Source organism: Salminus brasiliensis, chromosome 5, assembly GCF_030463535.1.
Source record: "Salminus brasiliensis chromosome 5, fSalBra1.hap2, whole genome shotgun sequence".
Taxonomy (NCBI): domain Eukaryota; kingdom Metazoa; phylum Chordata; class Actinopteri; order Characiformes; family Bryconidae; genus Salminus; species Salminus brasiliensis.
Genome location: NC_132882.1, coordinates 22,664,392 through 22,681,607, shown reverse-complemented (window position 1 = coordinate 22,681,607; position 17,216 = coordinate 22,664,392). Strand labels below are relative to the sequence as shown.

Sequence of the window (17,216 nt, the reverse complement as noted above, 5' to 3'; positions counted from 1 at the left end):
CATTTCTCAAGCTGAGGATTAAAACTGTTCTCATCACTGCCTGCAAGAGCAACCTGCAGCTTAAGACTCACCCTTCGGTCTGACAACTGTTCCTGTAAGGTGAATTTCATAGTTACCGATAATAATAACTGTGGCTTTGTCATCTTTAGCTAATGATGCAATTGGTCAGATGGTTGTTAAAGGTAAACAGAGCCATAGATAGAGCTTACCTTTCTCCATTGTTCGGAGCAGGTTATCATAGTACTGAGTTGTTGTCTTGTAGTCCTTCTCTGTCTGAATGCGATCATCTGGATTGAAGAGCTGGGAGTTCTGAGAGTCTCGCAGGAAGTCCTGGTAGTGCAGTTCCAGATTTCTCAAAATCTGCCTGTATTCATCCACTTTCATGGTCTTGAGCTATTAAGCAGTTACAGAAGCAAAGATAATGAAGTTAATGCCACTGTTGTGTACAGTATGTATATATAGTTGTATATATTGTATCCTGTAAAACATCAATTTCGCCTCAAATGAAAAAGCTCTGCCAAGGATTTAATCAACTGTAAAAACAGCTGAAGGCTTTGAAATTCCTTAAACTATTTTACTTGTTTTCCTGTTCATATCATAAACAGTGAGATAACCATGACCACTGACCATGGTGATGTTCCATGAACGGACAAGCTGGATATCCCTCATCAGGTACTGCCAGGACAGTAGGCTCCTCATATCAAAATGCAGTCTCTGCCACATAGTTGTCATCTGCTGGAGACCACCTTCCAGGCTGAGGGATACAGAAAACAGGAATATACAGTGATTTAAAGGCAATCAACCGTGCAATGCAGTCTTATTAATTATGTGTTATTTTTATTAATTATCTTATTAATAAATCTGAACAAAATCTGAACTAAAAGAAGACAACCTTGCCTAAAGTGGCAACATGAGTAATATCCTTCCCTGAAAAGGTAATAATAGCAGAGTTTGAGTTTGGAGTGTAACTAATGCTTACTTGGAAACGTTCTCTACAGCTTCTTTGTTGACTGGTGGTACGAGGAAGCAAACTGAAGGTACGGTGGCCTCAATGCCTAAACGATTCAGGATCTTCCACTTATTAGGCTGCGAGTTGTTGAGGAGCGCACATTCGTCTCCCTTGTGCACGGTGATCTATTCAGAAAGAAATGAGCAAATTGCATATGCATGAATATATATATATATATATTTGTGTGTGTATGTATGTGATATGTAAAATGTGATATATGTATATATACGCAAATGCCTAACTTACCTCCATCTGTTTGAAATCACACACTGCCTGGACTGGCAGCTTGCCTTTGATAGGGGTGGTGGGGTTGCGAGGTTTCAGCTGGATGATGCTCCTGGCTCTGTTATTGAGGCTGGCCAAATGTGTCTTAAACTCATTCAGCTGCTCCTTCTCATCCTGTAAAACATGATTCAGTGTAAGCACTAGTATACACAATCTGACGTGAGTTACTACACACAAGGTCATGTAGAATTGTTGGAAGACTCCTTGAAAGAGACACCAACCAAAGCGTCCTGCAGCAAGTCCTCCAGACGAGTCGCTGTGGTAGAGCGATCGCATGAGTACTTCTTCTTCATAGTGTCTTGCATCTTCTTCATCTTCTCCTCTGCCTCTTTTACATCAGCAAAGAACTGTAAGGAGGATGTCAGAGAAAAGGTTGAGAATAATAATGCTGTTGTAAAACACACCCTTGAACTGTTTTGGTTTCCAGGATTACCTGAATTAAGTGAATAGTCACTAAATCTACAGAATTAATGCATTAATTAATTAATACATTAATTAACATTAAAAGTAATTAATTTTAGACCAGATTGCAGAGGCATTATAAGCACATGTGCATGAAAACATAAACTAATGTCTTAACATTTGCTCACATTTAAAACACTACCACGTAGAATAAAATGCCAAGCAGCCCACCTGGTAATATGCAGTATTCTCTTTGAGATGAGTCTCAATACAGCAGCACAGCTGAAGGATCCAACTCCACTGGGTCTGCAGGGCTGCTGTGAAAGCCTGAGACAAAAGCAGAGCATGAGAACAAACACAGCACAGACCACACACACAACAACAGCAGCAGCAGCAACAACAGCACAGTGTTACAGAACAGTCAAACTGATGTTTTACCTCAACAGTCTTTTTGCCTGGGTGGCCCTCCTTAATGAGCCTGTCTCCAGTAATCTGGATCTCATTGATCTTCTTCTCTCTGAGCTCCAGTTCCCGCATTAGTCCCTGAGAGACAATCAACAAGTTATGAGACAAGCTCAAAGCCTGCAAACGTCAAACTTTCTGTGATAAATAAGGAGGTGATAACATGACCTGACATTTGTGACTTACTGAGTAGTTCTCTTTCTTTGCAGTCATGTTGGTGTTGCGGTCGCTCCAGTCAAAGTTGACCTCCTCCTCCTCCTTGTCATTGAGCCACATCAGTTCTTTAGTGGCAGAACTGACAAAAGCATGGAGCTGATCAAGGTGCCTCAGGCGAGACTTGGAGGAGTTCTGAAGATGGGTAATAACAAGCATGTCACATCACTCTCACTCTCTCAAGTTTCAACATAATTAATAAGAAGTGATTAAAAGAGTAATACTCACGAGGAGCTTGGCATACTGAAGATCCAGTTTGGCCAGATATTCTCTGTATGTACTCTTGCTCATAGGAGATAGTTGACTCTAAAACATACAAAAAATAAAAATGTAATATAATAAAAATAGAAATAATCTGCAAAAATGCACCACAGAGTAAACACAGTCATACACAGCTGTAAATACTGATAAATGTGATAAAAAAAACTTACCTCATCAGCTCGTGCCCGCTCAATCTTGGCCTTAAAGTCCTCCACGGTCTGGTGAAGGCCTCTGTGGCTGCCCAGCTGAGACTCCACAGTGGGCAGGTCAGAGCCCCACTCTGCTGTCTCGATCCTGCGCTGGTTCTCTTCTACCCAAGCCAGTAAGTCCTGGGCATAGCGCAGAGTGACATCGTCCAGTTCTGGCCGTGGTCGCTGACTGGGCGATGCATGGGATTGCACTACTACTGACTTCATCCGTAGATTATAATCACTGCGCAGGTTCACCAGACGCTCATGCAGACGGTAAACTCTGTGTAAAGAAAACTCTTATTTTCTACCTTTCAGTTTTGTTTTTCCTGTCAATACTGGCTCTGAACTTAATTCATACTTCATTGTCCCTTATTGTACTACCACCAACAACACATAGCCCAGTAAATATAGTTATACTGGTAAGATCCACATAAGTCCCGCCAACCTTTTTATCCTGTGTTGGACCACTGACTATCTGTTTACTCTTGACGTCTTTGCACACTGTTGGAAGATCAGAATTGTTGACAAACCTGCGGTACATCTGCTCAGCCTGTAGATGGCGTCCATCTTTGAGAGTCTGCACATCATTGAAGAGCAGACGGATCATGCCATCAGCCTTATCCAAGTCTCTTCCCACCTCTGCAGTGTACTGGGCAGGCTTTCCTGCACTTAGGAGTCGGATGTCCTACAATACATCAGGAAAAAACCTATGATGGCTATGGTATTCAGGTCTAAGGGGGCTCTCATTTTAGTAGAAAGTTAAGTGCAGAGGCCTAATGTACCACTATGCCAGTGTTACAATGCCAATGTTATGGCCTAGTTGGACTTTATCATGGCAGAAGTAAAAAGCCATTGTAGGAGAAACAGAAAAAAAATCACATTTTGAAGGCTAATGTGACTGTGTCTGATGCCGAGCTTTGCCAGCCTGGTTTTAAATCATAGATGGAAAGGAATGTGCAGAGAGAGTGAGTCAGAGGCTCGTGTTATCTAATGAGATAAGAGTTGAGCTGCTGGATGTCTGCTCTGACTGGGGACTTAGCGCTGGTGATGCAAGTTACAGCTTTTGGGACTACTTACCGACTGCAGGAGGGTCTCCAGCTGGTTCAGCTGCTCCTCACACACACCAGACTCCATCTGCACTTTACTGACAATCCGCTGGAGTCGCTCTAACCTACATCACAGTAAGACATGCCCCTGTTAGACATCCTTCGTTGGTTTATTTGTGTGAATAGCTATCAATTCAGCTCAGGCAGAACAAGACAGAACAAATAAAATATGTATTAGAATATCACAGAGGAAATCAAAGTACCAAAGTCACTTTGCTTTGCAAAACACTAACAGATTAGAAAAATTAGCATTGATAAAGAAGGCAAAAGCACACATTATGCCCACAGTCTTGCAGTATATCCACATAAGCACACGTAAAATAAGCAAATAACTACATTTCATTGAACACTCACAGCCTCCCTGGACGTAGCAAGTACTCTAACCCATACGGGTCTGTTACAAATGCCATGACTGAGTATCCGAAAGCTCTCAGGTCTTCATCCAAAACACTAGGCAAAAAACAAGCTCTTCTCCCATAGTCTTGACTTGTCATGGGATTCAGCTGCATGGAACCACCGTTCAGACTAAACCAAAAGTTTTTGCTGCTTGGTCAGCCATTCCATAACACAGTCCTAAGAAAGGAGCTTCCCAGTGAGCTACATTACTCACTCAACCAGGAGCAACAGCACTGTCTTGTGACAGGGGACGAGCCCTACACAATACGCCCACTCCCTCCACATGCGGGATATGAATCTCAGTCTGTATTCATTTAATCTGACTGATATGGTCATATCATGTCTTTGCCAGGAATATTTATTGTATAGGATAAACTATCTATGAACTCCACATTTCCATGTTTAGTGCCCAGCGTAAAACTCTTGTAACATGCTATCAGATCTTCTAATGAACAAGAAAACAGCAGGTTGTTGACCTGAGGAGTGCAAACAAGAACAGCACCATCTCTTACAAACAGTAGACAAACGGTAATGTGGTTAGAGCACTCACAGCATCTCTGAGCTTTAGCTTTGAGGTTTCTCACATGAGACATATTTGCCACTCATAAAACAATTTCACTAGCATATGTTTCTTATTTCACTAAACGTGTTACATGGTGGATTTAGAGACAATACAGATGAAATATGTTGGACCCGTGAGAGCATGAACAAGCCAGGTAGGTATATGTAGGCTTGTGTAGACAGAAGGCAAGAAGCAATACTGGCCTTGTGAGTAGGGTGCCTTCCTCAGCAGTACTGAAGTAATGTCAGGCTTTTGGACTAATTGAGTCATTCTGCGAGTGGATCATTGTCTAATATACTGGCCAATTCCTCACTTAACTCTTAACTCACTAAAAAAGGGTTCTTTATAGTACTGAAAAGGTTTATTTTACTCAGAACAATAATCAAACCCTTTCTGGTGCTATGTAAAGTCTTATGCAAAAGTTTTCTAAGTGAATAGATCCTTTATAAGAAACAAATTTGAATATAAAATTTTTGAACACAATTCCTATTTATTTACTGAAATAGTAACATATTTAATGTGCCCTTACATACGTTAAACCATGCAAACATGCTTTAGAATGTGCAGAAGGGTGTCTCTGTACGAGATTGTAACTTATTGTCACATTTTGAGCAGGGGAGCCCAAATGTCTGCATAAGACTGTATTACTATTTTAAAGGTTCCATAAAAGAAAAACATACAATAGAATATTATAGAGAAGAACCATTAACTAGGCAAAGAACTATTTAATCATTTTATTCAAATGATTCTTTGAGCTATTTAGATTCCTTATCCTTAGCCACTGCATTTACTTAAAATGCTCAAAGAACCCTTGACCAATCGCTCTTAGATAAATCTCTCCAAATCACTGACAACTGAGAAAACACAAAGGACTCTAGTCTATAGACTATAGACTATAGTACCCTGGGATGTGTGAACAGTCAGACACATTACTTTCATATGAATTTCATCTCGTCAATCACCTCTCAAACTCTGTCCTTAGCAGCCTCTCTCTCTCTAGGATGGCCACATGGAGTCGTCCCCATTCTTTCTCAACGTCGATTGGGTGGTAACCTGGGGGAACTTTGATCTGACCAGCTTGCACTGCGCTCTGTTCAGACATAACAAAAAATACATCATTAACAGCGTCAATCCATATTACAACAAACGCAAAAATGATTGTTTAAACATTTTTTTTAACATTTGCAAACGTGCCACTAACCTCAAAGGACTGATAAATGAGTTTGGAACGGTTCTTGTCCGCCTCCTTGGCTGGCAGCTCAGTCTCTTTGAACCTCAAAAACTGACGCCACAGGATCTGCAATCCAGGAAAAAATGTTTGTAACTCACGTTGTAACGCACTGTAGTAATTCCTGTTTCCAGTCCCTAAAGAAGTGAAAAACTGAATTGGGTGCACCACTTTTTGAAGAAATTAGTTAGTATCAGGTAGTGATAGTCAGCTGGTAAATGAGGTAGAACACCAAAATGATGGTGCTGAAAACAACATCATGATAATAACACTCTGATCTAAATGCTGTAATTTGGTCAGGAGACAGTAAGCCTGTTGCCTCAGTTTCAAGCCTTGTGCTTCTCATTCACATAATTGCATCTTAGGCCATGTGTGTGATTCGGCATTTGAAATTCTTAACAAGGTGTTAATGTAATAAAAACAGATAACCCTTACAAAAGAAAACCTGACACTGGTTAAGCATTTTAAAGCAATAGCAATTCACATAACAGGGCAAAACATTTATTTGACCATAAATGAAACAACCATATAAATTAAGAATAGTCCAATTGTGTAAGGATATGTTTTTATCCAGGAAGGTTCATTTAAGAAACTAGAACTAATATTTGAGACCAAGTTGAGAGGACTGACTCAACCCTTTATAACCACTCCATTACTCATCCAGTAGGGAGTGGCGCTTAGTCTTTTTCAGATTAGATAGAATAAAACCCTGCCTTAAAGGCACAATGATTTTCTTACCATAAAGCTGCTGCCACACCCTGATGTGGGGGGGACTGTACAAATCCCTACAATGAACTAACCTCAAACTAAAGCATGACCTAAAGCAGTGAGAACCTGTACTGTTTGATGTGCTATTGAATAACATGACTCATTCACTTACGACAAAGTTGGCGTAAGTGAAAGAAGATTCTCATTAGCCGTTTTGGCTTTGTATGCCTATTGTTTCTGTCACACGCCACCACAAACTAGTTCTCAGCAAAGGTACAAAACTAATACTATATAATCACCTATCAAGAGACAGGTAATGCAGTTCAGTCAGACAGTGAAGATGTCTTTTCTTGAAAGCACATAATTGCTAATGGTGACATACAACAGAAAAAAGTCACTTCGCTCAAGCATGCGTCAGAGCGGCTTTAAGATCTGGTTATACACAGTGTAACTTTGTTGCCATGGTTTTTACCTCAATCTCCTCAAAGCTGGCAGGAAACTTCCTCTCCTCAAAAATGACGATATGGTGTCTGATCCACTGCAGCAGAATGGTGATCAACTCATAGTACTCCTGCCAGCGCAGCTCCAGCTCCTGCACACATACATGCTACCAGATCAACAACAGAAAGGAAAATCCTTCTGCCCTATTGCTAACTCGCACACCATACTCACTCAATTAGGTGTTAACAGCCCTGGCCCTGTCTGACTATGAAGACTGAAGGGGAGGGAGAGAATGGGGCATTTGAGGGAATCTAACTAAAGCTTATCGAATTGCATGATGGAGTTTCATAAGGCAGTTGTAAGGTTTATCAATTATTACACATTGATCTCTTTGTTTATAGTGTAGCATGAAAGTAAAAAACCTATGAGCATCTGTTTTATTGGAAACTGCAAAATGTCTATCAACATTCAGGAAATAACTATAACATGACTGATTCAAAATAATAAGAGAGAATAGATCTGCCTAGATTTGCAAAACTTTCTAAAAGCATTCTAAACAATGTTCTTTTAGAAGAACAGGATACAGGACAATGAAATTCACAAGACACAGCATTTAAGGGTTGCGTGGGAATGGAAAAGGGCATGTAGCCTCTCTGATAAAGTGCTTAATCTATTAGATTTGACTGCAAGCCTTAGACAAAAGTCTGTACATCGCTGTGTGTATGCATGACTGAGTAATGCAAAGAGCAATGGCAATGTCCAAAAGACCAGGATATATATATAATATATGAAAGAAGCTCACATTGACTCTGACACCCTCCGTAACATCAGGCGCACGAGGCATGGCATCATAAAGAGAAGACACATATGTAATGATGGACTTCTCATCAGGGTGTGGCACATCAACATCTGAAAAGATATCAAGCATATATTTTTTCAAAAGGAAGAATCTCAGTGTGACTGCTCATGCAATTCATTCCCCCCAAAAATCCTATCCAATCCAAGTGCAATATTATCTTATCTCGTCAAATCCCTCCCTGAAAAATGAGAAGTAAGGCGTGAACATACCCTCTGGGTCAAGTAGGCGTGTGACACCCAGCTCTCTTTCAGCCACGTTAAAAGCCTGCTCCAAGTTCTGCAGGTTGGTCTGGCGGTAAACCTTCGACATGTCAATGAGTCTGGGCCTAGAGGAGAACAGAAATGAGGGGGCCATCAGGTGCTGGTTCAGGTGAATAAGAATCACAGCAATCTGTACTTCATGGTATGTAGCAACTTGAAAAAATAAGATCTTATTCGTTTAAAATTTTACAAAACCACTCAACAATCAGAGAGAACATCGCGCCTAGAGTGGCAAACAAATGTGCACCTAAATAACACTAAGTTGGAGTCATTTCTGAGAATTATTTTATGTCCTTTAAACACCTAAAAGGATGTAGTGTAACTTTACAATACAATAATGACTTATCCAAAATAATCTCTGTTACACAGGACAAAGATAATTCATAGCTGGAGGTGAAAGGACCACCTGGCTCATAAATCTTCACTATCATACGACTCCTGAGGCATAAACCACTACCAACATGTCGTTCAATAAACCAAGAAACATAAAAATCCCATACAATACATTAAGACTTATTTAATGCTTATTTAATGTAGCTTATTTTCTCAAATTAATTCAGTTTCACACACTGAAATCATGACATTTCATAAGCATTAACACAGCAGAAGACCACATTTACCAAACGATTACCCGAAGCCTAATGCACATGCTAATCACCTTACACAGAACAGAGTAATAAAAGGGATTTTTAGTGGCCAGACCGGTATAACTCTTTGACGTGCAGGGTAGAACGCACTGCATAGTGGTCTCCAGGGCTGGGTGGAGAGATGGACTCTGTGCTTCCATCTTCAATCCGCAGTGAAAGTTTAGGAGAGAGGCTGCCGGAGCTCAAGCATGTTCCAGTGTCAGCATCGCCTGCGTAGGACTCGCCACTGGAGCGGGCCCCCAGGCTCTGGGAGCCCCTGCCCGAGTCTAAAGAGCTCTCAGATGGGATCTCCTCACACAGCATGACCACACGATCTTCGGCATCACTCACAGAGCCTGTAGTGCTGCTGTTGCTGACCCTGCGCTTCCTGAACGTCAGTCTCCTCTTTAAACTCTGCATCATGATTTCTACACTAGATGCTTATCGGTTGATTCCTTACTTCTCTAAGAACGTCTTGACCATTGCAATTGCATGTAATGGTTCAAGAGCAATATCCTCATTAGGTTTCCTGAGTCGAGTCCAGTGGTTTAAGCTTTCAAGTTCCCCAAAATGAAGAAATGATGCTTCTCAGTGATGACTTGAAGCATGCAGTCCCAAAAATGCTCAGTGAGCACAGAAAAGCAAAGGAAAAATAAGAATCTGTGATGGGTCCATCGTTTTTTTTTTGCCGTTGCGTGGAAAAACCTCCTTGCCCTTTTTGCAAAGAGCCAGCTCTGTCAGCTGCAGCAGGTTTTGTGTCTAACAAAAACATAAAATTCCATACACGCTCTGGACGGGCAGCAGGGCGTACCCAAACTTTGTAGGTACATGTCAATGTTTCACAGAAAGGTGCCCTGCGGTAATGCCTGTCTTTACTTCCATAATGACACCCCATTCACCACGCCTTCAAGTATTTCTCTCTTTAACTCCCTCTCACCAGCTCTCCATTAAAAAACGTCTCACTCACACCCACTCAGCCTCTCCCTCTTTTATATTCTGTTCTACAGAAGAAAGGGACAGCACAAAGATTCCAGTTACTTTCTTCTCCCTCTATCAAATACATGTCTCGCTGCATTTCAGAGGAGCCAAAATCTTTTAACTTTACTGTTTAAAACTATTAGTTAGTTTTTTTTCCCCCTCATATCAGGAGATTAGTGTGATTTATTGTGCAGTAAAGGTCAAGAAACACACTGGTGTAGGAGAAGCAAATGGTACTGTAGAGAGGCCTGTTTTTTTTTTTTTTTTTACCCGTTACTATTACTATACATTTATTCAAAAACAGACTGTGTGTAGCTCCTGGCTAAAGGTTTGCATCCTATTACTGAGATCAGACTTTATAATCCTGCCCATGTCACAGCCATCCATAACATAAAAATCGCAGAGGAAAAACTAACCATGTGTCTCTCTGAGTGGGAAGGATTGGTTAGCCTTTCTTTCCTGTTGAACTAAATGTGTGCAGTCAGGGTGCTCTGAGCACATTCAGCTGTTCTATATTATTGTGTGCAAATCTGTTGCAAGATATGCATTGACTGGTTGTGCTCAAAAGATGCTGATGAAGATGAAGATGTATGTTTTGAGGGAACTAGGCCACACAGACTGCCATTAGTTAGAGTCATCGAAAAAGAATGATTAAAACAATGGAGTGCAATTGACAATGATTAGGTAAGTACTTACTCATGTTTGTGAATAACAGCGTTGAAGAGCTTGCCATCCCTCCAGCTGGTGGTGAAATTGTCACAACGCAGGCCCTGGTAGCCATCCACCATGCGCTGAGACCACAGCAACAGCTTCTCCTTAGCGGACATGTCATCTGACTGCCCATTTACTTGGATATCTGAAATCTATTAGGTACCAAAATGGGTGTAAGTGCTTTTACTTTCATGCATTTTGGATGGATATAGAAATCCTTTTAATGAATGAAATGAATGAATCAAAATCAGAATGGATGATTTTCAAAGATCACTAGCATGATAAATCATATACGAGTAGTATCATATATAAACATATGCATGCAATTCAAAAGTTCCACCGAATACCACAGACCTCCAGGCCCTGAACCTGAGCAACAGTTAAGAAGTTTGGGGATGGGGATGGGGCTTTAACAATTAGGCATCAGATACAAGTACGGACTATGGAAAGTCTCCAAGATTAAAACAAATGAGTCTTCTAAGATCCAATAAACAAGCATCTTAAAAATAACGACATCCGTTATGCTGTAATGTACAGTATGTATAACCAACAGTAAGCTGACTGGGTTGGCTTGAGGAAAGACCACGCCACAGCCTGGGAACAAATCTTGTATTATTTTATTTCCTGTCCAAAGCCTACTGACTACCACAAGGACAAAGGGCAAATGAGTCACAATCATCAGGGATTCCCTCGTGTTTCCTATCAGACTCCCTTGAGAGATCCAGCCTGGTCCAGGCACTCCACCCTAATTCTGGTCCTTCTTGCACAGTAGGAAACTCCTGACTCACCCTGGACCCAGTTATGGAAAAGTTGGCTAATTTTTTATGGAGTAAAAGTATAAGACTGCCACTGTTCCTCCAAGTTGACCATAAATCCTAGGTTTTTGGATTTCTAAGTTGAGCAACTCAAGCCACAAGTCTCAGTGGTGCCGTTTGTTCCGAGCTACTAAACCGAACTAATCTGGAAATACGTGATTATTGTTTCTTTTTAAAATGAATACAATGAATAGATACATTTAGCTAGTTTGGTTTGCTTCATCTATTTTCATCTAGATTTAGTTCAGTTACAAATGACCCCGTGATTGCAAAAACATTAGAAGAGGAAAGGTAGAGAAATTTGAGAAGTATAGTTGAGTGCTTGATTAGAAGAATGCCTCTCCACTGTTATTTCACCCCAACACCCAAACGATTTTCCAGATTAGACAGGACAACAGTAGCGGAGGAGGTAAATGGTATTGGAACTCAACACTGACAGAGCAGGACACCTGGAAGTGGAGGATGATGGTCCATATGAGCCCCAGTGTAAGCTTGGGGTTTCCATCTGCTATGTCATCATTTCTAATGTTCACCAGCTTGACCTGGGAAAAAAATGAGCCAGATATGATGATATAGAGGAGACATTCTAATAAAATTTATAACAATCAACAGTAAAAAAAAAGCTATCCCATGTAATCAAATCCTGTAGAAGTTGCCTTACCTGCCGGTGTTTGAGAAAATCCAGTGCAATCTGTACATTCTGAAGTTTGTGGAATCGCATGCGCCCTTTTTCCCGAGGCTGGAAGGGGAGAGGGAAAGGTTAAGAGAGACTGATAAAAACAGAAAGTGGAAATGGAGGCAGAATGTAAATATGTGGTAAGAAACCACTGTGCATAAGGACTAATAACATGTAAACCACAGTTAACAGGAGTCCATGACTGAAGTAATGTTGATTTCCTCTCAGGCTGAAAAATATCAAGCTGTGTAACAGATGTGTGCTTAAAGACTCCATCAAGTACATAATGAACTGCTTAGCAGAACAGAAGAAATGGGAAACAGAGACTAATTTGTGGTACCCCAACATTAGGCACCTTTGTTTAATGAAGAAGAAACAATAGTCTAAAACATCTGCCACATTGGTTACACACCCAAAACATGAGCTCAAAGTTCAGCTAGATGAAGACGCAAAAGAGCATCAAGAATTCATGCAATGGTCAAGCTAATTACCCAGTTAGTGGAAAATGACAGGCAGGCTCTGTCACTATGTTCAAGCCAGTTCTATCATTACTAACATTACATCTACACAAAGCTCAAGCTCTCCATCAGTAAAAGCTGATGAGATAGAGTATAACCAGTAGGTAATATAGTATACAGAAAATACACTATATTAAATAAGCCACCAACACTGGTTTATCAACACATATCTGGCTGTATTATGTGGTTGGTGTAGCATAGTGGTTGACAACATTGTCCCTCTTTAGGCATACTATGGCTTGATTCTCCAGCCAGGCAAGCACACCACACTACACCAGTAAGAGTCATTGGGCAACACTTATAACCCTACATTTGCCTTCCTGTTACACATGATTCTAAGGTAAGTTGTTCTGGATAGAAAGGTCTTTACTGTCACGTAAAGAGCTCCACTTGTACTGTTTTTTTTTTTACTTTTTGACAAAGTGTGAATCTGGCAGTTGTTTTTTTACACTGTGATGATCATGATGAATGGACCAATAGAAATGCTCCAAAATGACAAAAGTGAGTAAAATCGTTCATTGACATTTTTTTCCCTTCTTGTGTAAAGTTGCCATTTTGGAGATACAAGGTTTTTGCATGACAGCGACAAAGCACATACGTACGTACATATATTATAAAAAAATAGGACTACTATTCTATACCCAATTTTATTATTGAAAACAGCAATAAAAGCTTTTATTTTGGCCTGAGGTTTTAAAATTTTGTACAATATTAACCGTAAAAATGAAAAAAAATGCAGATGGAAATCACGAATAGGACAGACAACCTACTTATGCTGCCCACTCATGGAGCCATAATGTGACATGGGAAAAAAAAAGAAAAAACAAAAACACCTAAATGACAAACCCACTCACCAACCGCAAGTTCCTCACAACGTCCCTCTCCCTGGACTAGCCCCAGCAAGAGCAGTGCAAAGAGAGGAGGCAAAAGCCCACAGGGCAGAGGTCAAAGGTCAGCATACATAGGGAGGAAGGGATAGAAGGAGATGGAGAGGGAGGTAGAGAAGGAAGATAAGGAGTCAAACAGGTGCCACACAGTTCAGAGAGAGAAGGCAAAGAGTGAAGTTAATGTGTTATGGACAAGAGGAAAGCAGTACTGTAGCATGGCATCAAGCTAGTAGAGAGAAAAAGAAGGTTTGCATGGAAAACCCAGTGTTTTGGGTGTGATTCAATAAAATCAGATCAGCTTTTGGATTTGAGCACAGAAAAAACATTGAGCATGGAACAGCTTGAAATAACAAAAAAATGAAATCAAAGTAAAGCAACACGTTTAGAATGAGGGCAGACTCCTTAATGGCAGCTTCATAGTTTCGCCTTCACAGTTAAGCTGGTTTCCATTAGCTTAAGGATGCTGCATAAGTACTTGAGGTTCAGTGGAGCGGGTTGGGGCGTAAGGTGTAGTGTTAGATGTGGCTCAGTTGGGCTGCAGTACAGTTATTCATAGTCTCACACACACACACACACACACACACAAACACACACACAATGAGGCTCACCAGCGTCTCCCCTGAGAGCACCTCCAACAGAGAGATCAGGTTATGTCCATCGCGTAGATCTTCATACAGATCCGACACATGGCGCTGTGCCTGAAAAAAAATAGAGAGAGTGAGAGAGAGAGAGAGAGAGAAAGAGAGTATAGAACTGTTTAGAAAGGCCAAATATTAGTCAGAAACTATTCCATCTTTAACAGCAGGTTTTGGTGTGCCTTAGACTCTACAGTGCAGCCTTCACTCAGCTCTGCAGAACATCAGCAGGAATGCATGCCTGGGGGCAGCAAAGCAGCCTTGACTTCAGTACAGACGCACCTGCCCAAATGCCAGATGCCATCTCTGACAAGTGATTTATTATAGGGCATGAAGCCGTAATGAATTCTGAAGCAACTCCCCCGTCCCCTTTTTTTTATAACCCCCTCACTCATAGATGCACACACAACCATGTTCTCCATCTCCAGACACGCCAACTTCAAGCTGTGTTCTTAAGGATACATTCATATGTCCAGCATTAACATTAAAATGATCAACACTTCAACATTTCAACAAACACTATTTAACCCCTTAAATTCTAGGCTCCCTATTCAGTTATTCAACGTAAATGTGGGCCCTGGAGCCTTTAGAATTCAAGGGGTCGAAGAGGTGCTGTCATGCATGGTAATACAAGACACAGCAAGTGATGGGAAAGAGAAAGACTCGTGAGTTTCTTATGCTGATGCGTTTTTGTCCATCTACTTGTCCAAATACAGATAGTGTGAGACATTCGACTTTGGGTCAAAGTGAAAGCCACATTCCTCACACTAGGACACTAACAGCATAAGAAGCTTGGAGTTGAGGCAGAGAGCCTCGAGGTACGGAGGAACTCATGCAGTTCAGAAAGGGGTGTATCCCCATCCTGCCGGGGCCTGTGTGCAGATGGTACCTACCTCTGCTCTCCAGTGCTGCATGAAGAGAGGAGGCATAAGATCAACACAGAGGGAGAGAGAAAGAAAGAGAGGGATGGGAATGATAGAAAATGAGCAATAGATAAATAGAAAGTGGTGATGGGGTGAAAAATGAATGAATATGTTGATTAAAGATGGAAGAGAGGAATAACACTGAATTATGCACATTTATGCATTAAGAAAAGTGTTGATTAGTTAGAGGGTAATTAGTTAGTGTACTATCCAATACAAACTGTCCTGCAATCATCACAGCTGAAGACAGCTCAGACAAATCACTGAAGCTGAATAACTTTAAAGAGAATTCCAAACTATTGCAACTAATGCACTACACACGCAACTTTTAGCCAGACTGACAAGCAAGCCCCAAGTGACTGATAGTCCACTGTGTGTGTGGGTGTGTAAGAGAGAATGTTTTAAGGGACATTACACTTGCACCATTTGGGGCACTGGTATGATCAGTAATACCTTTAGCTTGCTTTGGCTGCAGGAATTGCTAAAGGGCAATGTGGTCATTTCAGCACTGAACAACTACAGCAATAAATGACTTGCTGACATAAAGAGGGAGCGATAAGCACTCTCCTGTTCCTACACGGTAACATTCCCCATTTGTGGTCTGGCTAAACTGAGCTTGCCTAGTCTTGTTTCATATAAACACTCGTTTATTTAGCATAACTTAACATTAACAACATGAACCACACAGAGATTCAGTAGAATACTTGAGAAGACAACTCTTTTTTTAACCCCTTATGCTCCATGACTTCCATTACACCGAAAAGATTACTAATAGGTACCTATGCACAAAGCCATGGAAACTGGCGTAGTGGTTTCCTAAGTCAGAAAACTACAGGTGGTTTTGAGGAGGTTTAAGGTTACATAGTCCATGGTAGATAATTCCTGATACTTATCTAACTATTAATTAAATACATTTCACTTAATATTTACTAGCCTGTTAGGTGCCAAAAGTGCTAACCTTTACATGTACAGTTATGACTGCTATTTATCTTCCAATGTTGTGCTAGGAACTGCTAATCAACACAGTAAACCATGATTATCTCTGGGTGATTGGAATGATGTTAAAGCAGTAACTTTTAGTTATGTTTAGTTATGGCTACTTTCCAACAGGTGAACATGTTTACTCTGTTGCTCTCCCCCATTTAGTGTGCTGGAAAGGACTAGAGTACATGTACATTTTATCCTAAGCTTCATCAATTCCTTTAAGGTTTTAAACAGCTTGGAGATTTGTTGCTCGTCCTTCTTGTCCACACAGCTGGAAATGACTCAAGGACATATTATTCTAAGCTAAGTAATGACCTTAGACCTTTTAAAGGTTAATTTTTATTACACACATGGTTCTATATAGAACGAAAAGTGGTTCTTCTATGGCATCACCTACAAGAAATAGTGATACTGATAATGGCAAAAAACAGGGTTATCCAAACTGAGCCATGTTTTCATGTTTCAGAGCATTTCTGTAATTGTGCTCTCACATATTTTGCAAAGGCTACAGAGGAGAAGTCAAAAATGTGGCAATGCCCAGACTTAACCACCAGGGATCACTGTTGTTGCATGTTACCATCAATGTTACGTAAGAAACTCACCCACTGCATGACTTCTATTGACTGCCAGAATTAAACTACTACAATACTTACTCAATGGGACACAAAGAGGCTACAGCAGTGAGCTGCAATGCAGAGTGGTCCTCTGTCGAGGGTACTGTATTCATGTTCCCATCAATTAGACACAAATGCTTAGCTGTCAGTTCACACAATTACTAGTCTGCTTTTGATTGTGACATCTGTCTCCACAGATTCCACACTTAACAAGAGCTGTCCATCAGCACAGGGCAATAGTGTGCTGTTATAGTCATGTTAAGTGGAAGCTATACATCTGCTTGTGCTCCCACTACAGCTGTTGACAGACAAAATCACACTGCAAACTGATTGATCTGTCTGGTGCACATTTGAAGGTTAAATTCATTCATCTAGTCAACATCCTGGTAATTCAGCAGAATTCTCTATTTAGCAATGCAACAGTGAAGTAGATGAATAAGTGGCTGTGGCAGCTGAATTTGGTCAG

General features: G+C 40.8%; 1 protein-coding gene across 1 annotated transcript in view; it reads right to left on the bottom strand.

Moving 5' to 3' along the window:
* The window catches only part of LOC140555853 (plectin-like), a 97,899-nt gene that overhangs the window by 52,939 nt on the left and 27,744 nt on the right, over positions 1-17,216 (bottom strand). The window contains exons 3-23 of the mRNA XM_072679172.1: positions 14,203-14,292; positions 12,175-12,252; positions 11,963-12,055; positions 10,684-10,850; positions 8,333-8,448; positions 8,067-8,173; positions 7,296-7,415; positions 6,089-6,184; positions 5,850-5,977; positions 3,901-3,994; positions 3,354-3,508; positions 2,803-3,103; positions 2,600-2,677; positions 2,345-2,506; positions 2,135-2,239; positions 1,928-2,023; positions 1,516-1,641; positions 1,256-1,408; positions 980-1,134; positions 628-754; positions 210-393 (exon numbers count right to left, since the gene is read on the bottom strand). Coding sequence (XP_072535273.1) covers positions 210-393; positions 628-754; positions 980-1,134; positions 1,256-1,408; positions 1,516-1,641; positions 1,928-2,023; positions 2,135-2,239; positions 2,345-2,506; positions 2,600-2,677; positions 2,803-3,103; positions 3,354-3,508; positions 3,901-3,994; positions 5,850-5,977; positions 6,089-6,184; positions 7,296-7,415; positions 8,067-8,173; positions 8,333-8,448; positions 10,684-10,850; positions 11,963-12,055; positions 12,175-12,252; positions 14,203-14,292 — 2,731 coding nt within the window. The remainder of the gene's footprint in view (positions 1-209; positions 394-627; positions 755-979; positions 1,135-1,255; positions 1,409-1,515; positions 1,642-1,927; positions 2,024-2,134; positions 2,240-2,344; positions 2,507-2,599; positions 2,678-2,802; positions 3,104-3,353; positions 3,509-3,900; positions 3,995-5,849; positions 5,978-6,088; positions 6,185-7,295; positions 7,416-8,066; positions 8,174-8,332; positions 8,449-10,683; positions 10,851-11,962; positions 12,056-12,174; positions 12,253-14,202; positions 14,293-17,216) is intronic.